Genomic DNA, 15,243 nt, shown 5'->3' on the forward strand with positions numbered 1-15,243 from the left:
ATCAGGAAAATTTTACTGGTGTTGCAGAAACAACTGACTCATGGTTTGCCTGAAGCAAGTGGGTATGGTTAATACTAAGTTCTGCCTGCCCACAGGTGATGTTTCCAAGGAAAACTTTCTTAATTTGGGATGCGTACAGATGAAAAACTTCAACCTGGATGGATGGATGGATGGATGGATGGATGGATGGATGGATGGATGGATGGATGCAAGAGGAAGCAAAGTGCCACAGCTAGCAGCGTCTCAGTCATTTGGGCTACAAATGTTTCATGCCAAGTATGCCCAGTGCAGTACAGCAGAGCTTTAGGTTTTGCCATTACCAAGCATATGAGAGAACAGAAGCCCCAAAACACACATGTAACTGCTTTGCTCTAAGTACAGACCCTCAGACATATCTCCAGTTACTGTATGAGCATGTGATTGCCCCAAGCTTGCAGCATGACACTATCATCACCTTTCCATTGACACACCAGACCACATCAGTGTTTTGCACACTACTACTACAGCACCTGCTTGTCCCTGTCCTCAGGGAAGCTGAGTGGCAGGCAGGGGCTGCTGCTGCCTGGCTCCTTGGAGCAGCATCCTTGGTAGCAGGTGGCTTTCCTGCAAAAGGGATTTTAAGCAGAGTGGAGAGTTCAGCTCAAGGCTGTCAGATAGTCCCTGGCAGATGGGGAAGGAAAGGGAGCATGGCAGCCTCCTGCAACACCATCAGCTCCTCACAGCCTCTCCATTCTGTCCTTAAGCCTTCCCTAGGGCTGACAGAAAACCAAACTGCTTACACCACAAAGAATCCCTCCAATTTGTTCTCATTGAACCAGCCCACTGTTGCCAGGATGGGAATTACTCAGAAGAAAGGGCACGAATGGCTACCATTTACTCATTGATCTGCTCATCACTCTGTCAGTGTGGAGGTCCTGCCTACATCTGACTCAACTTAGCTTCCCTGACCCTGCCCAGTGGCAAGGTAGTGGTCACAGCCATTATTACTCTTTGCCCCAAAATTGCTCACCTTCTGAGAAGTTCCAGCTGAGCCCTCCTGCAGGCTAATAGAGATCTCAGGGTAGGCTGGAAAGCAAACAGAAATGTATTAGTGAAATAGATACCAAAGGTCACAGTAACGGCTTCTAATAAGACTTAATAGCCCTGGTTCTGTGAAAAGAGTAGAAATTAAATCCTATATCCACCCACACACCTAGCTAGATAAAAGCTTGTACAGCTCCAATTTGAGGTCAAGGAAGTGGTTAACAAACACATAAGAGAAGCTGCTACCACAAGATCCACTATCTAGACTTCCCTTCAGTGGCTTTGCTGGAGAAATGAGCTGAAACTGCCCTGCATTCATGGCTCCAGCAGCAAAGCCACCCATGCTGGGCCTGCTGAAGTAAAACACTACCCTGTTGTTGGTTCCTCTGGGTGTTTGCCAAAGTAATCTGCAAAGGCTTGAAGCTACCCCCAAAAACACTGGTTGATCAGCAGGTCCAAAGGAGGGCAACTGGGCTGGTGAAGGGACCCCAGCACAAGTCCTGTGAGGAAGGGCTGAGGGAGCTGGGGCTGTTCAGCCTGGAGAAGAGGAGGCTCAGGGGAGACCTCATCACTCCCTACAACTCCTGAAAAGAGGGGGTAGCCAGGGGGGGGTCGGTCTCTTCTCCCAGGCACCTATCAGCAAGACAAGAGGACATGGACTTAAGCTCTGCCAGGGGAGGTTTAGGTTGGACATTAGAAAGAAATTCTTTACGGAGAGGGTGATCAAGCATTGGAATGGGCTGCCCAGGGAAGCAGTGGATTCTCCATCCCTGGAGATATTTAAAAAGAGACTGGATGTGGCACTCAGTGCCATGGTCTGGTAACCACAGCTGTAGTGGATCAAGGGTTGGATTTGATGATCTCAGAGGTCCCTTCCAACCCAGCCGATTCTATGATTCTATTCTATGATTCTATAATTTTGGGTACCAGCTGCTGACATGCTGTCAGCTGGGCAGACGTGTGAGGCTGTCACACCACAGACTCTTCCTGCCTTGCTGGAAAGCCCAGAGCTCTCCCTCACATCAGAGCAGCAGACCTCTGATGACCACATCCACAAGAAATGGAAAAAAAAAAAAAAAAAAGTGTTTACTTTTGGTTTTGCAGCATTTTGTTTCTAGGTGCTTCCAACTGTATTGGTAAAAGCTATCGGGTACCTTAAACTCAAAGTTGGCATTTCTAAGTTAGCCACTGAGATTACTGGTTTGTGTCAATATTAACTGACTTGTTAAGCAAGGACTGTTGAAACTGTGCTAATGTTTAGCAAATCTCAAAAGCCTTGGGTAAATTGTGCTTCTGAAACTTAAAACTGGGCTGGAAACATGTGCAGCCCCTGGATTACTCAGGAGAACTGTAATTTTCTTTCTTTCCAACCTAAACCTTACTCAACCATTAATATAATTTTTTTAACCCTTTTGTTAATTGATAGAAGGTCATCACAGTTCATTATATTCCCCTCTGATGCCAACTGCTCAAGTTTCTCTGTTTTATATAGTGAAACCAACAAGGACACTCTCATTTTAATTTCCTTTTTTCTGCCTAGTGCAGACAGATTATGCCTGGGAATGACCTATATTTAATTATCATGTCCTTACAGTTTTCTGAACTTAGGGTACTTTTTGGATGGAATTTCCTTCTTTTTTCCTACTAAGTTTTTTAATTTGGTGTTTTTGTTGTTGTTTTTTGGTTAGTTTGGTTTTGTTTTGGATTCTTCCTATCAGAAAATGGATGTCTTAAGATTTCATTCTTGCTCCTGCTTTGCCTAAACTGTAGACATGACAGTGGGGCTGGAGGAAAACAACTATATTTTTTCAGATGTAAGAAAATGTGGTAAACTGGATCTTCTAATCTCAGCTAAAAACTGGCTAGGAAACCAAGTAACACCTATCCTAGTGCCCACTCTTCCTGTTTTGTTTGTTTGTTTGTTTGTTTGTGGGTTTTTTTTGTGTGGTTGTTTTTTTTTTTTATGAGCATGGGTGTGCCTTTCCACATCTGCATCAGATAGTGTCTTCTGCTGTCTCAGAAGATATGTTTTTGCTGGGTAACTGTTCTGGCAGGCAGCATTCAAGCACAGCTCTGAACAATCTAATAGATCTTTTCCATTTAGCAACTCAGCCCCTGTTAACAGTTTGACATTCATTTTTCTTGCTAGGATATTTACCAATGTTTTGGGTCTAGCAGAAATTCAATATTTAGTATAATACTTTCTGCTGCTGAGCTTTTACTCTCACAAAAATGAGAAATCAATATTTGGCAAAGTTAGATGTTAAAATGCCATACATTTTCTCAGAAACTTGTATCTAAAATAATTCTGTTCTAGGAAAGAAATATTTTAAAGTATTTCAGTCCAAAAGTACGCCCTTAAAAAGCACTCTCTTAGATGAATGCTTGTTTTCACTCAACCTATTGAAACTCTCAATTTCATGGGGAGACTTTTTCATGCATTGCCCATCCTCTCCTGCCTGACTCTCCATCACACTCAGGTCACTTCAGGCATCTGTGGGGAAGCCCATCAGACCTGGGCTTTCTCCTCTCTGTTTAGCCCTGAAGCTTTTGTCAGAGGGATCCTGCACAAGGAGTTTTCCACAGGCCTTTCCACAGACCTTTCTCTCCTCCTCCTCTTGCCCATTACAACACTGTGGTGAACGAGCTGCCTGCCATCCCTGCCCTTCTTTCATGCCACCCAACCCATGGGGTTCAAGTGCAGGAGTTTTTGGGTGACAGGGAGGCTGTTTGGGTGACAGCTGAGACAGGAAAATCTTCCAGGTTTCCTTTAGCCTTGGTTCTTTAGCTATTTAATTTCTAATGGCCAGGATGACAGATGTTGATATTGTATGGTTTTATCACCACACTTGAGAGCCTGTGCTGGCCATTTGAGACTGGCTCTGCCCACTGGGACATAAATGTTCATTACTTCATTCCCTGGTAAAGTGGCATAAGGAACAAGAGAGGTGCTGTCATCTGAAGTGACTGTCTCCAAACATCAACTGGAGATTCCTGGATTATTCTGGCCACTGTCTCTGCCTGCTCACTTCCAGCTCCTGCCCTGCCAGAGCATGAGAGTGTGGGCTGGCGCAGGGGTGGCTCTGAGCCATTGGCTCCCAATCTCCTCTCCTGCTGCAGCACAAAAAAGCTAAATGGAGAAAAGCCAATACAATGCAATTATAAACAGTGAGACTTCAGAAAATGGTAACAGAAAAGAGTGAGACAGCATGAAAAATAGTCATTTTTACCTGAAAAAAAAATGTGAAAGGACTAAGAGCACAAAAATGCACTTCCTCAAAGATCTGGAACTTGCTGGCTTAAGGTCTGCAAGACCTTCCTCAGCACCCACAAAACAGCTCCCAGAGAGCCCCCTTGTCCTAACCCTGCCCTCAGGACACCTGTAAGAGCGACTGACAGCACAGCATCCTCATCTAAAGCCGTCCAAGCACTCACTGGGAGCATCACAGGAGTTTGACCACCAAGGGCCATGGTTTCTGGCTCTTGTTTGCCTCCCTTCCCCGTTGTGTGTTCATGCACAGACAACCACATGTGACACAGTAATTTGGAGAATAAGCCAGACAAAGCAACTTCTTAGGCTAACAGGTACACAGACCAAGGCAAGAACACCATCAGGGATGCAGAGGAGGAAGAGTTCAAGCATGTTAGTATACTTGAACTATTATTCAGGTGACACTGGAGCTATTTGACAAATGCTGATCTTTAAAAGTAACACTCATGTATGAGTCATTCAAACACAAGAGGAAATGTCAGGTTAACTTCTATTTGTATTTCTCTTGCATCAGTGACCAACAGCTCCCACAGGCAGGTTTTGCTTTTTTTAAAAAATTTCTTTCCTGCTCTCCATTGGGTCTTTCTTTGCAATCAGAGCATCAGCTTCGTATGGCCATGCTGTCCTCAAGCTGGGAGTCAGGGGACTGTTAACAGACCCACTGCTTATCACCCACTCATTTTAGGAGCATCAGGAATACGTTTTCAGATCCACTTTTCTAGAAGCAGAAAGTACAGCCAAATTTTCAGTGGGCAGGATTTTTCTGACTTGTTTGTACCCCAGTGATTTTAGACTAATTCTTAAGCCCCTAGAAAGGGACCAGAGCAAGCAACCAAGGATGGATGGGGAAGGCTTCTAGGATGAAATGCCAGCCTACACATTTCAAAGAATCCTAGAATAGTTTGGGTTGGAAGGGACCTTAGAGATCATTTAGTTCCAACTAGATCTAGTTCCTGCATGGGAGGGACATCTCCCATTAGATCACATTGTTCAAAGCCCCATCCAACCTGGCCTTGAACACTGCCAGGGGTAAAGCACTCAGAACTTCCCTGGGCAACCTGTTCCTGTGTCTCACTAGCCTCACAGTAAAGAATTTCTTCCTAATCTCTCATCTTTCAGTTTAAAACCATTACTTAACATATTGCTACAGGCCCTACTCTGTACCCATCATTCTTTTAAGTCTCCTTTATATACTAGAAGGCTGCTCTAGGGTCTGTTTGTGGTACACAAGCTCTGCCATTCCTGACTGGCTTGAGACCCCCAGGCAGGACATAATTTTCAAAACCAGAGCCTTTGGCAGCAGTTAAACATCATATGCCTTTGAGGATGAGATTTTGTACCAGTGGTAGTTCCAAATAGTTTTATCTGCTTACTAAATTTTGGCTGTGCTTGCCTAACCACAGGCTTCACGGTCATTCTATAACTGGGCCATGGAGATCTTGATGACCAAGGTGTTTACCTGTGACCCACAAAGTGCCAATATGGGCTAACACATCAGAGTGAGATAGTGGCAGTGTGCATGCCAGTGGTGTTGATATATGCACAATAGATCTACTGGGTTTTGTGCCAGAAATTGAAGGAATGGCCTCAAATTCTTCCTAAAACCTATGGACTTATTTACTAGCATTTTAACTCATTACAGCCAAAAAGAAAAAACAAAAAAAACAAAAAAACAAACAAACAAACAAAAAAACAAACAAAAAAGCCCATGGATGTATAAAAGCCCCCAGTGTATTCCAAAATCTATTGCTTTCAGAACCAGACAAGCACGTTGTCTTTCCAAGTGGAAGCAGACAAGCATTTGGCATAAGCCCCTTACCAAAAACACGCACTGTGGTTCTGCTCCTCCAGACTCTCTCTGGGTGGTACACCACATGGCAGGAAAACACCCTGCCATCATCTGAGATTTTGGTGGGAAAAACCTTTAGAGCCTTTTTCAAACCCAGGCGGACTGTTTGCCCATACAGGATGCTGCTGTTCCTATACACTGGAGGAGAGGAGAGCTCCTTGGTCACAAGTTCCTCTTTCCTGCCATTTTCTTCCTGTGAAAAGAGCAACCCATACAATGTGTTCAGATCAGACACCCCTCCCCAAAAACATTTGTGTAGACCAGCTCTATTCCCACCATGAAAATCTTCCTTTACGCCTCTAGCATTGCATAGTAGTAAGTGGGTATTTGCAACATCTATTTTTTTTTTTCCAAATACATTATCTCCCAGAACTTCAGAATGAGTAGAGGTGATCCTCTTACCAATAAACTCTGGAGTAACAAGTTAGGACTTGTGACTCCTGGTGTCTTTAGCCTGCAGAAAGGACAACAGAGCTGCTTTCTCACTGCAGCAATCTTAACTTATGCTGAACACCCCATGCATATTAAATAGGACTAAAATTCCAAGAAAATCCTCACTCTGGTAGATTTAAAATAGCAATACCATGATAATAACAGCTAAAAGTAATCTCTTTTGAGTGCCTGTGTGCCAGTCACCCTTAAATGTAGGTACAGCTGGCACACCCTGAATATCTGGTACATATCTGTAATGTTCTCTGAATGATGCATGGTGACCCATAATGTCATGATCTTCAGGTATTCTTCTTTTCCCCTTCCTCTGGTATCTGCAGAGTGAACTAGCAACACTAAAAAGCAGTAGGAACAAGGATGCTCCATACAAAAATGTTAAGAATTTTAATATTAAGAATTTTAATATTAAGAATGTACTGCAAATGGGAGATCTAAACAGACAATAAGCTGGGACAAAAGACCAGTAAACCTAAAGTATTTTTAAATCACCTTTAAGAAAACTCTCAACATCTACTGTTCCTCAGTGGCAATAGATGGAAATTAACTGGCACTGGTGGCTAATACCTATCTCTACATACTAAAATAATTGCTAAAAGATTACATTAAAACATGCACAGAAACATTTCTCCAGAAGGAATATGCAACACGAAACTACAATGAACTTTCTATCTCACAGCAAATTGCTTAAAAATAAATTATATGTGGTTAGCTACATAATTAGGTTTGCATGTCTTCAGACTGTATCTATGACACAGAGGTTAACAAAACCAAAAATATGACAGCCCACACCCCCCATTCTTTTTTCTGTTTCAAAGTAGCCTGGTATTTCACTAAGCTATTCAGTAACCATGTAATTTTCAGAGATACTTAATCTTCACTACAGCAAAAATCTCTAAGAAACCTATTGCAAGCAATATTTCAATTCTGTTACATCTGCTAAATTCTTGACCACTTTCCACTGACCTGCTGGACAAGTTCTGAAAGATTAAAAGCAATTACAATGGAATTACCCCTCTTTGTTTCTTTAACAGCTGTTGTTTGTGGTGTCTATGTTGCAAAATTATGCTTGCACTTTTTCCCTTTATTAACACAGTCCAGTGCAACCAATACCTTTTGTTTAGCAGATTCTTCACAGTAAAATCTAACATTTCTAGTTCAATCTGCAAAAATACCCTGTAGATCCCTCTGAAAATTATACCTGAGATGAAAAATACTTACCACTAGCCATTTCAAAGGATAATTGGGCAAATTTTCTGAGGTGGTGTCCTCAAGGCATGGAATTTCTAAAGTCTGGTTTAACTGCACTTCCTTCACATAGTGCTCCTCTTCTTTTGTGATTGCAACAACAACAAAAAAAGCCCAAGAAGAAAAAATCAGAAACATGGTGTTCATTGTGCTTTAAAAAACAATGATAACTACTTTTCTGTTCAAGGAACAGACACTTTTTTGATTAGAAGGGAACTGTAATTTTCGACCATTACCCACAAACACATTTGTAAAATGAAAGCCCTGCATCTGATTCTAGATGCGGTTTTATGACTTTGATTCAGAGTTTTACCTGATTTTTTTGGCAATTCATAAAAAACTTTGCCTAACTGCAGATGTGTCCATTTGGAGCTGAGAATAATTGGATGCTTCAATTTTTCTCTTAATTTTTTTTTCCCTGCAGCAATAAACCTTCACATCAGTTTTGTGCTCCTGTACTTCCTTTTTTTTCTGAAGATATCTGCAGACCTCCTTTTCACTAAGCAAGACATTCAGCATGTCAGGCAGGTTAACATTAATGCCATTTTTCAGTGTAAGTGCTCCTTTTGTTATTCTCCAAACTGCACACTACCAGAAGCAGAGAGCTTGTCTCTTTCCTTTGTCATCTATTTAAAAAAGCATTTCAGCATCTTCTGTCCTACCCATTCCTAGCCCAGGGCTCCAGTCCACCTGTGGGAGGGCAGAGTGATGCACTGAGCAGAGCCCAGCTATGGTACAAGCATGGGGTCTGCATGCATGTGTGTGTTTAAAAAGGAAGAGCAGTGGTGATGGCCAGGAGGTGCTACAAGTGCCCTGGTGAATGCTGATCTCTCTGTCCCTCCATTGGGCAGTGGGTGGTAAAGCTTCCCTTCCCTCTTGCCTGGAGGCAGGCACGAACCCACACTGTAGGGAAACTCTTGAATTTTGCTCCTCTGGCTAGCTCTGGCTTGCATGCTGAGATAAAATAGATATATGGTTTATTTCTTCTTTTTTTTTTTTTTTTTTTTTTTTTTTTTTTTTTTTTTTTTTTTTTTTTAATCTTTAGGGGAGGAAGAATATCCTCAGCCTGTTATTTGGTAGTGGGGACATTCTGGTGACTGTAACTTCCTTCATGTCTGGCACCCAAGCACAGAGTGACAGTGCCAGCAGACAGCCGGTGACACGGGGATACAAAAAAAGGCAGTGCACAAAGTGATGTTCAGTAGACCCAGCAGCAGAAACAGCTCATCTCCACCCTCCATCAAAGCAAAGCAGCTGAAGAGCCAGCTATCACAGCATGCACATTCCTGAAGGGGCTGGAGAGTGCAGAAAGGATAAAGAAAGAGCAAAAGAAGCAGATCTATAGCTTCCCCAGGATGACAACAGTCCGGGAGACTTTGCTGGCACAAGTTGCCATGCAAAAGTGTCATCCAGTGTATGAGAAGTATGAAGATGAGCAGTCACCCCAGCAGTCTGCAAATAGCCTCTGCCTGTTCTCACAGTCATGCAACCCAGCAGCTTATTTTTCAGCTGTCTTTGATTCCCACCTCCATTTAACAGCCTGTTGGCTAAAGTCCTCCATGTCTTCCAGTCCTATGTAGGGCTTCTGCTCTGCTGGCTTTTTTTTTCAGTATCTGCAGTATCCCTCTGGATTTGCTTTACTTTGATGCAACTGGGAGCTGTGCTTCATTAGTGACTAGCACCATTCTACATCCCACTCATAGACTGGATTAAGGTCTTTTGTTTTCTTTCAAGTGTAAGTGGCTCATTGCAAAAGATCTGGTTACCTTAAAATACAGCTCTTCAAGACACATGTTGCAAAGTGAATTACTTTGGCTCTCTCAAGCAAGCAGTTATCAGTAGGAGAGCTTGATGCTTCATGCAGTTGCTGAAAAAAGCCACAGTGATGCTGCTATGAGCAAGAGCTGCCCATGTTTAACATTTAGACAGCAATTATGGCATTGAACATGCCAGTATCAACTAAGGGCACTGGCAAGAGAAAAGAAACAATGCCTGATTAGCACCATTACTGTATTAAAGAAGATACAAAGAAAAATTCCTCGAAGAAGAAAAGCTTGAAGGGTTTCACATGGTTACCAGAACTGTGTGTACCTCACGGTTCTCCACCTGATCCAGCCCCTCTGCTCTGTGAAATGCAAGAAAATTCCTAAGGGGAAGCCTACTGTAACACATTCCTATGCAGGAGATAAAGTGGCAGCTCCATTCCTGACACAGTAATCCAGCATGTGCTGGAAATGCCGACTCTAATTTTGCCTTTGTAAGGTCATCATGGCAGGAAAGTGGTGCTCAGTTGCACCTGAGGTGTGCCTCTGGGATAACAGCACCAAAGGGCTTGGAGCCACCACAAGCAGAGGCCACCTGGGAGCTAGGCAGTGGCTTAGCTTACGCATCCCTGTGTGTGAGGCTTGCACAGGACTTTGTCCTGCTCCAGAACCAATGTGATCCAGAATAGGGACAAACATCCCTCTTGCCATCAGCCTGGCTTCATAATGCAAGCCAAAGGGCCAGTGAGCTGCTGCCCTCGACTACCCCTAACATCACCTGCACCCACCCTGCTCCTAACCCTTGGTCAGATGCAGTTATCTGCAGTCCCGGGCACAAGCAGAGCAAGGGGATTGGATTTGCAGCTCTGAATTGAAACTGTGCCAGGTTTGTTGCATTTACTTTAATCCTCCCTGGCTTGTTAACAGAAACCTGTTTCAGGAAGAGGTTCCTGAGGTCATCAAATCCAGTCCTCCATGTGCACAGCAACAAGGTTGCCCTATATCCCTGCCTAGTTCCATCTTCACAGCAGTTTGGACTTTTTCCCTCACTGCTGGCATTAAACAGCTGTTCTGAAGAGCTGCTGCACTGATGGTTGCCACAGCTGTTTAATTTGCAGTCAAATCCATTCACATCCTATTTAAACCCATTTGTTCCTTTGCCAGAAAAATTTAAATATCTTCCCTGGAGCTCGCAATCTCCCCTGAGGCTTACCTACCCAAAGCAGTCATGCTGCTTTTCAGCTTCCTTTTGGCTGACAGAAGCAGCCAAGTATCTGTTCCCGTGATTGTCTTAAACAATCCCCTGCTTTACTCCAGTTTGTTTTTGACAGTGGGAACACGCATACTGCCACCGAGCTAACACCCAGCACACCCTGCAGATGCCAGCCCTCAGCTTCAATCAGACAAAGATGTTTTCCCTTTCTGGTGCTCAGTACTGCGTGCCTGTAGCATGCCCAGAGTGATCCTCTGAAGATACAGCATCCTTGGTCCCAGCATATCCTCAACAGCTCATCCAGTCTTCTCAGCAGCATGCTTCTCCAAAACAAAAATATGGAAATTGCCCATCTCATCGATTTTTTGCCTTCCTATGTAACTCTGTATTCCTCCAAACAAAGTTTCCTAATCACAAGCTAGATAAGAAGAACTAGAGTGCTTGGTAGATAGGAACCCGTGGCATTCAGTGGCACCATTGTGAGTATGGAACACGTCACCACCACTAACCAAGAAGTTTTCATCTCTCCTGTAATTCCACTCCCCCACATGCCTCCTCACCCCACCCCCCCACAGTTACAAAAAACCAATTAATAATTCAGAAGCAATTCTCATTCATAATCACTTACCTTCTTCCTTGACAACAAGCTGAATTTTTGCAGTCTTTGTCCCATATGGGAAAGTAGCAAAACTGCACTTGTACTGCCCACTAAGGGAGACAGTAACATTTTTCAAATGGAGAGTCCACCGACTGCATTCGGACGTGACGTTTGGACCAGGGGAACACAAAGCCTCTGTAACATCCCAGCTGCAGCACTCCCTTGTGCTGAAGGACACCGAAAAGTTGTAAGAAGCCTCAGGAAAGGTGAAGTAATGGATGCCAAAATCAGGGTGATAAACAGCTATTCTGGTAACCTGGTTGTTTTTAGTCTTGGACCACTGTGTCTGCGTTACGTAGGTGGTGGGTGGCTTTAGGAAGCTGCACACCAGGGTCACGTCAGCACCTGGCAAAGCATGGACCACTTCTTTTTGTGCAATGATGTCTTTAAGCTGGCCTTAAAAACAAACAGGATGATTTTCAGTGCAAGTAATGTTTAAACAAAGATTTCTCCCAAGCCATCTTTGACATGGTTTGGTGCATCAGCCACAGAAAACTATGCAGAACCTACAGCTCTAAGAACAGGATTTCCAGTGAGAAGCTTTACAGCAGAGCTGCAGTATAGACTGGGAAGACAGCTGTGGGAGAGCAAAAGGGCACTTGTCTGGAAGAGGGCAGGGAGCTCATGTACCATCATGCTCATGGTAAAGAAATGGGAGGTCTGAGGGCTCCTGTGAAAATGGAAATCTTTCAAGTGATATAAATAAAGCAGAAGGTGGGCCCAGTTATTCCTCAATTATTTTTGCAAGAACAAATAGGTTATTCCTGCTAGCTGATTTTGCCCTGCACTGCTTCCCCTGCCCATTGCCATTGCCTTCTCTGCTTCAACAGAGAAAGCTGCTCTTTTACCTCCACATTATTAAACAGCTCCTCTGTGGCCTAAAATAGTGTCCATTTCAGTGTCACAGCTAGATGCCCTGGTATGTATGGTTTCTTCCACAATTAATTTCATAAAGCATGTTGGCAGTCCTTAGTGTGCTATATAAAGGAGTAATGGATCAGTGAAATGAAGGGGCTTTCAATGGGAGCCTGTACTGTTTGGTTTTGCTGCTGTTGTAGCAAAATTGATTTATCTCCCTTTCTCCTTCCTATGAACAAGAGGCTTGCAGTCCCCAAGCCCCCTGTACACAGGGCACTGACAAACTCAGGGAGATAAAGAATTTATGGATGAAGGAGTTGCAGCAACAGAAGTAATCAATCACACCCACAGAGCTGTACACAAAAAGGCCCTTTTCAAAAGGACATGCAGGTCTCCAGAAAAAATGAGTTTGTGCAGATATTCTTAGGGTCATCACCCCTCATCTCCATTGGATTTTAGCCTTCCTACATATCAAAACATTGGTGTAAATTTGGGAACTTGCTCTGCAGTCCTACCAGCTGTACTGCTGACTTTCCAGGCTAGCAAGTACACCTCACTAAAAAAAAAGGGGGGGACAAATCCTTTTGTTTTGTCATTTTCTTTGCTGTGTGTTACAGGGCTCTGGGGTGCCTGGGTCCAGGCAGCCTCAATGGTGCTGGCATGTCCCATGATCTGCCAGCTCAGCTAGGGGTGAGAAAGGGACCCAGCATGCCTCAACCCTGGCTTGACAAGGAAGAAGGAAGGCAGAGTCCCACTTTGCTGCAGAGCTGGCTGAGGTCTGGTGTCTGACCACTGAAGTGTGACATGAACACATAGGGATTAGGTGCATGAAGAGCAAAGCTACTGAATGGCCTTGGCCAACATAAATCTCTGGGTTTTACCTCTATACATATTCTGTTCATCTTTTAATTGACTTCCTAATTATGGGATGATGTAAGAAGGTAAACAAAAATAAGCCTGAGTGACATGTGCTGTGAAAAAAAAAAATACTGAAAATTCCTTCTGTCGGTCCAAGGAGCTTACTGATTTCATAGCAAATTTTGCATGAATAAAGGTTAAAAGTGATTAGCAATCTTGCAATCAGACTAGCAGACAAGGGTAAGTATGACTATGTTACCTCTTATATTCATATTGATGCTGTATTAGGTTAAAGGACCGTGTAAAGAATGCCAACCAAGAATTACCTGAATATTTTACATGAAGAAGAAAAAGCTACATATGTACAAACAACTTTTTGTGGAGTTTGTTAGTAGTCCAACACTTTAGATTATTTTAACTGAAACCCTTTAATGCAAAAGTATTCTAAACTTCTTCCTTGTTTTTCCTCAGGTTGTTTTTGGTTTAAACTCCCTCTGACGGGGATGTAATTCTCTTTATCAAATTTTCTCAAATTTTACTCACAATGACAAACTTGTTTCTCAAGCCCTTAACACAGCACAAAGGGCTGGGTGGGGAAGAGGAAGGGAAGAATGTACCGCAGCTGTACAATTTGTCCTTGCCTTTAGGTGTTTCACCTCTTCCTCTCTCTGCATACACAGCTATGTGTACACGTGTGTGTGTGTGTGTGTGTGTGTGTGTGTGTGTGTGTGTGTGTGTGTGTGTGTGTGTGTGTGTGTGTGTGTGTGTGTGTGTGTGTGTGTGTGTGTGTGTGTGTGTGTGTGTGTGTGTGAGAGAGAGAGAGAGAGAGAGGTCTTTTTTATTTGCTCTTTGAAAGCAGTTTTCTTCTTTTCTCATTGGAGACAAGCACATCGTCCTCAACACAGGTGAGCTCATCTCAGTGATTATTCTGGTGAAAGCAGGTTAGGCATTTTGAATAAACTAACCTGCTAGTCAGCACAAGCCATTTATTCCTTACCAGCTGCACATTGTAACTAAGGTTATTAGAAAGTTAACAGGAAACAGAAGCTTGTTACTAGCAGCTGCAGCTCACCCTGGTGAGACACACTCAGCCCAGCCTGCCCCGGCCACCCTGCCCCTTGCCACCTTCTGTCATAAGCTGAGCCAAGATGCCCCACTGATGTGCTTACCTGCAATGATGGGCACTGAGACCAGACAGAAGAGGGAGAAGAGCCATCTTTCTTCCATCTTCCCTTGATGAAGTTTTGGTGAGGATGTAGCTCTCTTGGCCTGCTCCCAGCAGTGTCTCAGAAGAGGAAGTCAGACTGGTCTGCCCTGTGCAGGCAGGCAGAGCACAACACGGTCACGCTCATCATTTCAGCGTGACTTCAAAGAAATGCTTCATTAAATGTGAAAGCCTCAGTTTCCTGCCAGAGAGGTACAATTAGTACATCTTGTGAAACCTTTATGTTGAAAAAACTACCTCTAATGTGAGCCCGTGTTGAAGAATATTCTTCTGTTTTTCCTTCATCCTTTTAGCCATGCTCAGAGTAGCAAGTTCCTTGGGTTCAACTCTCTGGAAAACTTGCCAGGTGTCTAAATTTGAACATGTGGTTCAAAGTGTACAAAAAAAGATGACTTTTTTTTTTCCTCCCTGTTTCATTTCCTTCACATTTATTCAAAAACAGCTCAAATATGCTATTTCCAGAGTCTCTACACTTACTATCTTTTAGGAAACAGAAAATCACAAAATTAATTTGACTAAATTAAAACAGAGTGGACAGAGTTTTCCAGACTCACCTCGATTACTTTTTCCTGAGAAGGTGTGACAGTTTTAGCCAATAAACAGGCAACAGATTCTCTGTTTTCCCCTCACTATGCTCCCAGGGGAAGAAAGAAAAGAAATAAGAGAGAGAGAATTAAAGGCTGGAAACAAATACCTAGCAAAAGAACACTAGCAAAAGAACACTAGCAAAAGAACACTAGCAAAACCTAACAAAAAACCACTAACAAAACCCAAAAAAAAAACCCAAGCAAAAAACCAAACAAAAAGCCCCAAACCAAACTAGAATAGGT

At 43.2% G+C, this 15,243-nt stretch overlaps 1 protein-coding gene across 1 annotated transcript in view; it reads right to left on the reverse strand.

Moving 5' to 3' along the window:
* The window catches only part of CD96 (CD96 molecule), a gene marked incomplete at its 5' end in the record, with an annotated part of 28,665 nt that extends 14,184 nt beyond the window's left edge, over positions 1–14,481 (reverse strand). The window contains 5 exons of the mRNA XM_071757488.1: positions 1,010–1,065; positions 6,114–6,336; positions 7,812–7,921; positions 11,443–11,868; positions 14,358–14,481. Of these exons, the coding sequence (XP_071613589.1) occupies positions 1,010–1,065; positions 6,114–6,336; positions 7,812–7,921; positions 11,443–11,868; positions 14,358–14,481 (939 nt within the window). The remainder of the gene's footprint in view (positions 1–1,009; positions 1,066–6,113; positions 6,337–7,811; positions 7,922–11,442; positions 11,869–14,357) is intronic.
* Positions 14,482–15,243: the final 762 nt, after the last annotated feature.

The sequence above is a fragment of the Heliangelus exortis genome, chromosome 1, assembly GCF_036169615.1.
Source record: "Heliangelus exortis chromosome 1, bHelExo1.hap1, whole genome shotgun sequence".
Taxonomy (NCBI): Eukaryota; Metazoa; Chordata; class Aves; order Apodiformes; family Trochilidae; genus Heliangelus; species Heliangelus exortis.